Source organism: Ascaphus truei, chromosome 15 (genome assembly GCF_040206685.1).
Source record: "Ascaphus truei isolate aAscTru1 chromosome 15, aAscTru1.hap1, whole genome shotgun sequence".
Lineage (NCBI taxonomy): Eukaryota > Metazoa > Chordata > Amphibia > Anura > Ascaphidae > Ascaphus > Ascaphus truei.
In genome coordinates, this window is record NC_134497.1 from 28,293,046 (window position 1) to 28,305,742 (window position 12,697).

The following is a 12,697-nucleotide window of genomic DNA, read 5'->3' on the forward strand; positions in this document are numbered from 1 at the left end:
CCACTGGGACCAGTCTGTTAGATACAAGGAAGTAATCTATTCGGCTGTATCGGTTGTGAGTAAAAAGTATAGTCCTTAGTCTGTGGATGTTGCTCCCTCCAGATGTCCACTAGCTGACAGTCTCAGAGTCCATGGGCAATTGCTAGTATGTCTCTGTGAGGATTCAGGGATCGCAGCATCCGCGCCCTGGTCTCCCTTCTCCTGCGGTTACTCCCGCTACTGTGGCGCGCGCCTCTCACTGGCGTCACTCACCTTCGACGGTCCTGGGGGTTCCCCGCCGTGCTCTGCGTCCTCGGATGCCCGCGGGGTCTGCAGTCCCGCATGCGGCCGCCATGTTCTCCAGCCGCCGGGTGAGGTTAATTTATTCACTGCTCTTGCAGTGAAGACCCGCCTCCAGCACACTAAGAGGACCTCCTACCAAGACAAGAGTCCTCACCTGCCTGCCAATCAAGGGGACCTATCCAGGATAGCTCCACGCAGTCCTCCAGGCCTGCCCCCACCTCTGATTGGCCAGTCACACTTTATAATGCCAGTTCTTCCTCTTACTCATTGCTCGACATAGTTTTCACTTGGATTACTACTCTGGCGTTTTCTCTCTCATTCTCTCAGGTTACGACTTGGCTTGGCGGACGTCTCTCTCTGGCTCTAGACCCCTGCTTGGACAAACGACCTTCCGGAATTCTCCAATCCGATCAGTGACAGGCACTGCCCACCCTATCCCCCACACCCATCAGTGACAAGCACTGCCCACCCTAGTCCCCCCACACCCATCAGTGACATGCACTGCCCACCCTAGTCCCCCCACACCCGTCCATGACATGCACTTCCCACCCTACCCCCCACACCCATCAGTGACAGGCACTGCCCACCCTAGTACCCCCACACCCATCAGTGACAGGCACTGCCCACCCTAGTCCCCCAGACCCATCACTGACATGCACTGCCCACCCTATCCCCCACATCCATCAGTGACAAGCACTGCCCACCCTAGTCCCCCCACACCCATCAGTGACATGCACTGCCCACCCTAGTCCCCCCACACCCATCAGTGACATGCACTGCCCACCCTAGCCCCCCCACACCTGTCCGTGACAGGCACTAAGCTATCTTACTTTTGATGCTTTATTGCCTTCCTGGTTGACCACGATCCCTTTCAGCGGTTGTACAGTACAGTACTTGACTGACCTTTGAACCGGAAGTACACGTAGTGTGTGTCGGCGCACAATTTGTGTGTACCTTCCCTTCGGTCACCGTAGAACCGGAAGTAGTGCGTGTCGGCGCACAATTGGTGTTTCCCTTACCTTCCCACGCTGGATAATGATGGCGGCCGATGTAAGAAAACGTCTAAGGTAAGCAATGCACATTTTTTTTGAATCGATCGCTGGTGTTCCGCTTTTCGGCGATTTCCGTTTTTCGGCGGGGGCCCGGAATGGAACCCGCCGTATTAGTGGGGCCCTGCTGTATAACATTTTTTAGCTTTGTACATAGTGTTCCCACTTAGCTCAGATTTAATGAGCAGTACCTGCTTACCGTATGGTCACACTCACTTCTGAGCTCTGCAAAAGAGCATACACCATTTTGTCTGCATAATACACTCACAGTATTTTTAATCTGTAATTTATAAATTGTGATCTAGAGGATTTTCGTATATATATACACCAATGAATGTGCACATCTGCTCCTACCCTGGTTCACATCTCACCACATGTTTTTTAATTATCACTTTGTATATATCTATCACATTGTATATTGATTAATAAAATGTTATTGCTTTATTAATTTGAGGAAATTAGACCAGTCTCTATGCATGATATTGTATCAGTCTGCCCATTCATTAGCAATTAATTTACTGATGATACTTACTCTTGATTTAAATAAGTAGAGTGCAAACATTGGGGATACTTTTGTTCTGGTCTTCTTAGACTGCAAACTTTTTGGTTGGATTTAGTGTATATCTCCTATGTACCACTTGTAAATTATGCTTACAAGTATATTAGGGTTGAGCGGTGAGCTTTATTGTTATCTGTAATCATGCAGCATGACCTGGGTATGCCCAGGAATACACCCATGAAACGTTCGAAAAACGGCCGCTGCATCTGTATGTGAGTGTCTTAGTCACTGGTTATCCCTAAACATGCCTGGCTTTAGAGATAGGTCTCTCTCCTGTGTGTGTGTGTCCTCCTGTGTTTCCTCAGGCTGGATAATCACTAAATCTCTTCCCACATTCCATACATGCGGACTCTCCCCTGTTTGTGTCCTCATGTGTTTGTCCAGGGCGGATGACACACTAAATCCCTTCCCACATACATGCGGTCTTTCCCCTATGTGTGTCCTCTTGTGTTTGTTCAGGCTGGATGACCAACTAAATCCCTTCCCACATTCCCCACATACATGCGGTCTCTCCCCTGTGTGTGTCTTCTTGTGTGTGTCCAGGCTGGATAAAATACAAAATCCCTTCCCACATTCCCCACATACATAGGGTCTCTCCCCTGTGTGTGTCCTCTTGTGTGTGTTCAGGTGGGATAACTGACTAAATCCCTTCCCACATTCCCCACATACATGCGGTCTCTCCCCTGTGTGTGTCCTCTTGTGTGTGTTCAGGCTGGATAACCAACTAAATCCCTTCCCACATTCCCCACATACAAGTGGTCTCTCCCCTGTGTGTGTCCTCATGTGTTTGTCCAGGGTGGATGACACACTAAATCCCTTCCCACATTCCCCACATACATGCGGTCTCTCCCCTGTGTGTGTCCTCTTGTGTGTGTTCAGGTTGGATAACGAACTAAATCCCTTCCCACATTCCCCACATACATGCGGTCTCTCCCCTGTGTGTGTCCTCTTGTGTGTCCTCAGGCTGGTTAATCCACTAAATCCCTTCCCACATTCCCCACATACATGCGGTCTCTCCCCTGTGTGTGTCCTCTGGTGTGTGTTCAGGCTGGATGCCTGACTAAATCCCTTCCCACATTCCCCACATACATGCGGTCTCTCCCCTGTGTGTGTCCTCATGTGTATGTCCAGGCTGGATGACACACTAAATCCCTTCCCACATTCCCCACATACATGCGGTCTCTCCCCTGTGTGTGTCCTCTTGTGTGTGTTCAGGCTGGATAACCAACTAAATCCCTTCCCACATTCCCCACATACATGCGGTCTCTCCCCTGTGTGTGTCCTCTTGTGTGTGTTCAGGCTGGATAACAAACTAAATCCCTTCCCACATTCCCCACATACATGCGGTCTCTCCCCTGTGTGTGTCCTCATGTGTGTGTCCAGGCTGGATGACCGACTAAATCCCTTCCCACATTCCCCACATACATGCAGTCTCTCCCCTGTGTGTGTCCTCTTGTGTGTGTTCAGGCTGGATAACCAACTAAATCCCTCCCCACATTCCCCACATACATGCGGTCTCTCCCCGGTCTGTGTTGTCTTCTGTGCATTTTGGTCTGATAACAAAGTCAAACTCTTCGCACTTTCTCCAAGATCTTTTCCTGTTGCAGCAGCTAATATATATATTTTGGCATGAGAAGCAGTTACATTGTTTATTAATTGCCTTGACTGGTTGAAAGATGCATTTTCTGTCATATTTATTGGAATGTTGCAAGATTGTTCTGTCCTCATCTTTTCCATATTCTCATTTGGGTGTTTGAACTTCAGATGTTTGAGGAGGTAATCCTGACTGCTAAAAGCAACCTTGCAGTGTTGGCATGGGTGGATTATTGGTGCTTGTCTTTGTACTAGACGAGACAAAAAAGTCACTGTTACACAAACTGTCTTACAAAAGAGCATGCAGGAGAGGTAAGTTGGCATATCACAAAATGTTCAGGATGAAAGTAAACTGTAGAGGTACATTGTAAAAATGAAGGGTTTGGCACAACATGTGCAGCAAAACAGAGGCGACCAACTTTATTCTAACTCGGCTAGTTCCGCGAATTTCGGAATATCCCGGTGATGTTCGGTTTTGTATCGTTTTCGGCCGGAGTGTATTGCGTTTTTTTCCCGGCTGTGATTTAAACATTTTATTCCCGCTGGCTGCAATACTGCATTGCCGTGTAAAAACACATGGGGGCGTTTGCGAGCTGTTGTCTTTGAAGCCGTCCCCTATAACCCCTAACATACAGTACTGTACACATACAGTACTGTACTGTACTATATATGCACATCAATGATACTATAGGCCGTCCCCTGGCGAGATGTGTTTGCAGCAGAGAGAGATCCGCTGCTCTCTCTACGCAAACATTAAAAATTATTTAAAATACATTTTTATTCATAGTGTAGATGTGCAGGGGGTCTCGGGAGCTGAACCGCGTTGGTTTCAGGTCCGGGGACCCCCTGCTCCCCGAGATACAGCCCCCTTTATGAGGTGCCGGTATCCCTCTGCATTTAAAGGTCCCGATCACGTGACCGCGGCCTGTAAACCAAGCAGAGGGATACCGGCACCCCCTAAAGGGGCCTGTATCTCGGGGAGCAGGGGGTCCCCGGACCTAAAACCAAAACGTTCCTGCTCCGGAGACCCTCTGCACATCTACAGTATAAATAAAACACATATATAAATAAACACTCGTTCCTTACCTTAGCGGCTATGTGCTATGGTAACGAAGCAGGATTTCTGTATTTTTAATAATATTGTACAGTGAGCAGGGGGTTCCCTGAGCCAGAAATCAATGCTCAGGGGGCCCCCTGCTCCTGCACAATATTATTAAAAATACAGAAATGCTGCTTCATTACCTTAGCTGATAGCCGCTAAGGCAATGAAGGGGTTAACCCACCGTGCCCGCTTTATTGTGGGTAGCGAAGGTGGGTGAAGGGGGTATTTGGCCCTTGGTGTGAGTTTAGGACTTGCGGGGGGGGGGGGGTTGCGGGTGCACATAACCCCATCACGACCGTAGCAGTTAATACCGCTACGGTCATGAAGGGGTAAACCCCTCCCGCTACCCCCCCGCAAGCCCTAAACAACCACCGTTGGGGCTAATAACCCCATCACCCACCCCCGCTACCCACAATAAAAAAAACTCACACAGTAGCCGCCCAAAAAATAAATGAATCTAAATAAATAAATAAATAAATAAATGAATATAAATAAATACATTTAAAATACATTTTTATTCATAGTGTACATGTGCAGGGGGTCTCGAGAGCTGAACCGCGTTGGTTTCAGGTCCGGGTACCCCCTGCTTCCCGAGATACAGACCCCTTTATGAGGTGCCGGTATCCCTCTGCATTTAAAGGTCCCGAGCACGTGACCGCGGCCTGTAAACCAAGCAGAGGGATACCGGCACCCCCTAAAGGGGCCTGTATCTCGGGGAGCAGGGGGTCCCCGGACCTAAAACCAAAACGTTTCTGCTCCGGAGACCCTCTGCACATGTACAGTATAAATAAAACACACATATCAATAAAGAATCGTTCCTTACCTTAGCGGCTATGTGCTATGGTAATGAAGCAGCATTTCTGTATTTTAATAATATTGTACAATGAGCAGGGGGTTCCCTGAGCCAGAAATCAATGCTCAGGGGGCCCCCTGCTCCTGCACAATATTATTAAAAATACAGAAAGGCTGCTTCATTACCTTAGCTGATAGCCGCTAAGGCAATGAAGGGTTAAGGCAGAATAAACAATAAATACATTAAATACATATTTTTAATGTGTGTGTTAAACCTCCCTGCCTTGACTCGGACCCCCTCCCCGTATTGTGTTTGTTAAACTTCCCTGCCTTGACTAATCTATGTAAAAACCCCTTCCCCTATTGTGTCGGTTAAATCTCCCTGCAGTGTACTGTATGTAAATGTGGGGAGGGGGATCCCGTGTAAATAACCACACCCACACCCACTACCCACTATCCCCCTGCACATGGCCCCTCCGCTTCTGCAAAACAGAGACAAAAATTAAAACATACAAAATAATGTCCCCTAACCCCTTAATCACTATAGCGGTTATTCACCGCTACAGTCATTAAGGGGTTAACCCACACTCACCCACCACTCAGGATGCCTACATACCCTCCCACACTAACCCCCCCCGTGAGGCCTAACCACCCTCACCCAGTACCCACAAGGGAGGCCTACCCACATACCGTTGGGGAAACACCCCCCCCCACCCCCAGTACCCACAATAAAAACAATAGTGACCCACAATAAACATCATTCTATTTATTAAATACATTACCCACCCCCTGTGCCCCCCCATAAATACATGATTTATTCTTTTACATACAGGGTTCATAACGCAGCCCCACGCGAGTCCCCGGTGGGCTGGCGGGGCACCTGGACAGACCTACAGGGTACCAGCAGCCCTTTTTAAACAGGTTCTGGAGGCCTGCTGGTTGGTCCCGCCAGCACCATGGCCCCCAGGTTGTCTCCTTGGGTCACCGTAGGCCACAATTGGGTCCCCACGGTAGGCCCTCGGATGTCTGGGAGCCCCGGGTCAGACCCACAGGTGTCTGCGGGGCCTCGGGTGGTTCCCACGGGGGTCTGGGGAACCCACGAGTGCTCACTACGGGTCCGCGGTGCCCCCACACAAGTGGGACAACACATCATCATCCCCGCACCTACGGGTCGGCGGTGCCCCCACAGAAGTGGGACCACACAGCTTCATTCCCGCAGACTACGGGTCCGCGGTGCCCCCACAGATGTGAGGCCACCGTTTCATCCCCGCATGTGTCACCTGTGGTACCACAAGCCTGATACCCGTGAGATACCCGAGAAAACCACAGGTGGTCTCCAGAGGTCTCACGCGGAACCACGGAACAAACCCTGAATGTAAAAAAAATAAACCTGGCCTATACATTCAATGCATACACCCCCCCCCCCCCCAACACCTACAGTACAATAATGTGCAAAATAACTATTATCCAGATATGGATAATAGATTAATTGCCCATTATTAAAAACATTAACTAGCATATTAAAACCCCTTAACCTTAACCCCTTAATTACCTTTGTGGTTATTATTCGATAAGGTATTTAAGGGGTTAATTGATATCTGAATGTACTTGCAATGTATTGATTGGAATGTGGAGTGTTTCATTGGCATTGATGATTTAGATTGTAAGATCAGTTAGGATTATTAAAGGAAATTGATTTTATTGTAGTGTGTCTGTATGGAGAAGTGTTATTTGTAGGACAGTATGGTTTTGATAACCCTTCTACAATTATTTGTATATTGGTTCATCATGTGTGTGTATATATACTGTATATATATATATATATATATATATATATATACACAGTGGTTGACAAATCCCCAAAAAATCTACTCGCTACACAAAAAAATCTACTCGCCACCTAGTACCAAACGTGTGCTGCTTGGGCCAATATTTACTCGCCCGGGGGTTAAATCCACGCGCCCGGGGCGAGCAAATGTATAGGTTTGTCGAACACTGTATATATATTTGGAGTGGGAGTCTTGCTGAGGGGGGCCCCTACCTTTCCTATCTACAACATGGAGTATTGACTTTATTATTTGTGACAATCACCTGCTGAGTGGTAACGTATCTTTGCAACCTGTTACCTTTTATTCCTGTGTACCCTTATCATGTAATTACTGCACCAAATTATATGGCAAATACTCTTTACATGTGGTCACAAGGTCTCAGTATAGGTAGATTGTCACGCAGGTGTGCTTAGATATAGCCACCTACACACTGTATGTGTCTTGATTTTTTATCTTTACTTGACTCTTGCCTCCATGCCTCATATGCTTAGGTAGTGCTGAGCCCCCCTCTCCTTTTAATTTTCATCCCGTTTTAAATCACTTGAATAAAAACCATTTTTGTTACACCTTCATTTATGTCCGTGTGCTATTTAAAGGTTGCTTTTCCCTTGTTGTTTGCATATTTCTATTTACCTTTAGCACCACTGTTCAGTCTTACAAAAATTGACTTATCAACAGTGTTTAGGACAAAGTTCATGTAAAGTGTTGAGCGATATCTTTGTGTGTTCCAACATATATATATATATATATATATATATATATATATTGTTGCATCATGAAGCCACTGTACAAATTCATGGGTTATGGGTGGGTATCGGGCCAGTGTGGCTTAACCCCTTAATTACCTTTGCGGTTATTATCTGATAAGGTGTTTAAGGGGTTAATTGATATCTGAATGTACTTGCAATGTATTGGCTTTGTTTTGGCTATGTATTTTGTGGGCAAGACAAGGATGTTGCTGGCGACGGACACTTCGTATTGATGAGGTCAGTAGTACTTTATTTATTTGAATATGCTAGTTAATGTTTTTAATAATTGGCAATTAATCTATTATCCATATCTGGATAATAGTTATTTTGCACATTATTGTACTGTAGGTGTTGGGGGGGAAGGGGGGGTGTATGTATTGAATGTATAGGCCAGGTTTATTTTTTTTACATTCAGGGTTGGTACCGTGGTTCTGCGTGGGACCTCTGGAGACCACCTGCGGTATCCTCGGGTATCCCACGGGTATCGGGCTGGTGGTTCCACGAGTGACACATGCGGGGATGAAGCGGTGGCCTCACATCTGTGGGGGCACCGCCGACCCATAGTCTGCGGGGATGAAGCTGTGTGGTCCCACTTCTGTGGGGGCACCGCCGACCCGTAGGTGCGGGGATGATGATGTGTGGTCCCACTTCTGTGGGGGCACCGCGGACCCGTAGTGAGCACTCGTGAGTTCCCCAGACCCCCGTGGGAACCACCCGAGGCCCCGCAGACACCTGTGGGTCTGACCCGGGGCTCCCAGACATCCGCGGGCCTACCGTGGGGACCCAATTGTGGCCCACGGTGACCCAAGGAGACCACCTGGGGGCCATGGTGCTGGCGGGACCAACCAGCAGGCCTCCAGAACCTGTTTAAAAAGGGCTGCTGGTACCCTGTAGGTCTGTCCAGGTGCCCCGCCAGCCCACCGGGGACTCGCGTGGGGCTGCGTTATAAACCCTGTATGTAAAATAATAAATCATGTATTTATGGGGGGGCACAGGGGGTGGGTAATGTATTTAATAAATAGAATGATGTTTATTGTGGGTCACTATTGTTTTTATTGTGGGTACTGGGGGTGGGTGGCGGTGTTTCCCCAACGGTATGTGGGTAGGCCTCCCTTGTGGGTACTGGGTGAGGGTGGTTAGGCCTCACGGGGGGGGGGGGGTTAGTGTGGGAGGGTATGTAGGCATCCCGAGTGGTGGGTGAGGGTGGGTTAACCCCTTAATGACTGTAGCGGTTAATAACCGCTATGGTGATTAAGGGGTTAGGGGACATTACTTTGTATGTTTTAATTTTTGTCTCTGTTTTGCAGACACCCACGTGTCTCTGTTTTGTGCACGTGGGTAGTGGGTGTGGTTATTTACACAGGATCCCCCTCCCCCTCCCCACATTTACATACAGTACACTGCACTCACAGAAACACAGGCAGGGAGATTTAACCGACACAATAGGGGGAGGGGGGCGAACACAGATTAGTCAAAGCAGGGAAGCTTAGCAGACACAATAGGGGGAGTTTTTTTTTACATAGATTACAGTCAAGGCAGGGAAATTTAACACACACAATAGGGGGAGGGGGTCTTACACAGATTACAGTCAAGGCAGGGAGGTTTAACACACACATTAAAAATATGTATTTAATGTATTTATTGTTTATTCTGCCTTAACCCTTCATTGCCTTAGCGGCTATCAGCTAAGGTAATGAAGCAGCATTTCTGTATTTTTAATAATATTGTGCAGGAGCAGGGGGCCCCCTGAGCATTGATTTCTGGCTCAGGGAACCCCCTGCTCACTGTACAATATTATTAAAATACAGAAATGCTGCTTCATTACCATAGCACATAGCCGCTAAGGTAAGGAACGATTCTTTATTGATATGTGTGTTTTATTTATACTGTACATGTGCAGAGGGTCTCCGGAGCAGAAACGTTTTGGTTTTAGGTCCGGGGACCCCCTGCTCCCCGAGATACAGGCCCCTTTAGGGGGTGCCGGTATCCCTCTGCTTGGTTTACAGGCCGCGGTCACGTGATCGGGACCTTTAAATGCAGAGGGATACCGGCACCTCATAAAGGGGGCTGTATCTCGGGAAGCAGGGGGTACCCGGACCTGAAACCAACGCGGTTCAGCTCCCGAGACCCCCTGCACATGTACACTATGAATAAAAATGTATTTTAAATGTATTTATTTATATTCATTTATTTATTTAGATTTATTTATTTTTTGGGCGGCTGCTGTGTGAGTTTTTTTTATTGTGGGTAGCGGGGGTGGGTGATGGGGTTATTAGCCCCAACGGTGGTTGTTTAGGGCTTGCGGGGGGGTAGCGGGAGGGGTTTACCCCTTCATGACCTTAGCGGTATTAACTGCTACGGTCGGGAAGGGGTTAAGTGCACCCACAACCCCCCGCAAGTCCTAAACTCACACCAAGGGCCAAATACCCCCTCCACCCACCCCCGCTACCCACAATAAAGCGGGCACGGTGGGTTAACCCCTTCATTGCCTTAGCGGCTATCAGCTAAGGTAATGAAGCAGCATTTCTGTATTTTTAATAATATCGTGCAGGAGCAGGGGGTCCCCTGAGTTTTGATTTCTGGCTCAGGGAACCCCCTGCTCACTGTACAATATTATTAAAATACAGAAATGCTGCTTCGTTACCATAGCACATAGCCGCTAAGGTAAGGAACGAGTGTTTATTTATATATGTGTTTTATTTATACTCTAGATGTGCAGAGAGTCTCCGGAGCAGAAACGTTTTGGTTTTAGGTCCGGGGACCCCCTGCTCCCGAGAAACAGGCCCCTTTAGGGGGTGCCGGTATCCCTCTGCTTGGTTTACAGGCCGCTGTCACGTGATCGGGACCTTTAAATGCAGAGGGATACCGGCACCTCATAAAGGGGGCTGTATCTCGGGGAGCAGGGGGTCCCCGGACCTGAAACCAACACGGTTCAGCTCCCGAGACCCCCTGCACATGTACACTATGAATAAAAATTTATTTTAAATAATTTTTAATGTGGCGATGTTTGCGCAGAGAGCAGCGGATCTCTCTCTGCTGCAAACACATCTCGCCCCCGCCGGCCCATAGTATCATTGATGTGCATATACAGTACTGTATGTGTACAGTACTGTATGTTAGGGGTTATAGGGGTTGTTGTTATACAGTATATATATATATATATATATATATATATATATATATATATATATATATATATATATATATACTGCATTACAATTCATGAATTTATGCCATCTGGCGGACACGCGAAGCATTGCAGCCTATTAAATCCTGAACCATTATTAATTAACACATCAACCGCGCATCAGCCGGGCATGACCCGTGGCTGGGAAAGCAAATGGAACGCGGTATGCTCCGGGTGAACAGTGTCGCATTCCAGGAACCAGCCAGGGACAAACCGGGTATTTGTTAGAATAAAGTCTGCCGCAGCAGTAGGGTAGGGAGAGTAGATGTAGTGGATCATACATTTAAAGTGGATCATATTATTTAACGATTTAAAAGGAAATCTCACTAGCTGCAAAGCCACCAATTTATTTATTTATAAAATATTTTACTAGTAAGTAATACATTGAGAGTTACCTCTCATTTTCAAGTATGTCCTGGGCACAGAGTTAAGACAAATAATACATGGTTACAAATACAGTTACATAAATGAACAGAGTATACATTATATACAAGACATTGCATGCACAGTTAAAGAAAATATATATTATGGGCGCATGAAACAGTTACAGACCAGATTAAAATGTGAGACATCCTTAGATTTGAAAGAACTTAAACTGGTGGTGGATGTGAGAGTCTCTGGTAGGTTGTTCCAGTTTTGAGGTGCACGGTAAGAGAAAAAGGAACGACCGGATACTTTGTTAAGCCTTGGGACCATGAACAGTCTTTTGGAGTCTGATCTCAGGTGATAAGTGCTGCATGTGGTAGGGATGAGGAGCTTGTTCAGATAGCTGGGTAGCTTGCCCATAAAGAATTTAAAGGCAAGACAAGAAAGGTGAACTTTGCGCCTAGACTCTAGTGATGACCAATCTAGTTCTTTGAGCATTTCGCAGTGATGTGTGTTGTAGCTGCATTGGAGAACAAAACGACAAATTGAATTGTAGAGGGTGTCAAGTTTGCCAAGGTGGGTTTGAGGTGCCGAGCCATATACTATGTCTCCATAGTCAATAATTGGCATTAGCATATGCTGTGCGATCCCTTTCTGACCAGGAGACTTAGGGAGGATTTGTTCCTGTAAAGTACCCCTAGTTTGGCATAGGTCTTGGTTGTCAGGGTATCAATGTGCATTCCGAATGTTAAGTGGGAGTCAAACCATATGCCCAGGTATTTAAAACTAGTGACAGGGGTTAGGGTGGTGTTAGCGTTGGTTCTAAATCAGGAGCTCAGTCGCTGGAAGCTTTAAAAATTTAGTCTTGGTCCCAAATACCATTGTTACAGTCTTGTCAGTGTTAAAAAACAGTTTGTTTTTGGAAATCCAGTTTTCCAATCTCAAAAAGTCAGTCTGAAGTATGTGTTCAAGGTCAGAGAGGCTATGGCTGTGTGCATATAGGATTGTGTCATCTGCATACGTGTGCATTGAGGCTTCCTTACAAGCTGTGGGAAGATCATTAATGAACACTGAGAAGAGTAGGGGTCCCAGAACAGAGCCTTGCGGGACACCACAGGTGATATCCAGGGGGTTGGAGTTAGAGTCTGAGATGGACACATGTTGGGATTTTCCCGATAGGTAGGACTGA

General features: G+C 47.0%; 1 protein-coding gene across 6 annotated transcripts in view; it reads right to left on the reverse strand.

Annotated features, from left to right (window-relative positions):
• Positions 1–1,771: 1,771 nt before the first annotated feature.
• Positions 1,772–12,697, reverse strand: part of LOC142466740 (uncharacterized) — a 64,863-nt gene continuing 53,937 nt past the window's right edge. For all 6 annotated transcript variants that reach the window (XM_075572091.1, XM_075572092.1, XM_075572088.1 and 3 more), the window contains one exon: positions 1,772–3,734. In XM_075572091.1, the coding sequence (XP_075428206.1) occupies positions 2,116–3,627 (1,512 nt within the window). In that variant the 5' untranslated portion in view covers positions 3,628–3,734 and the 3' untranslated portion in view covers positions 1,772–2,115. The remainder of the gene's footprint in view (positions 3,735–12,697) is intronic.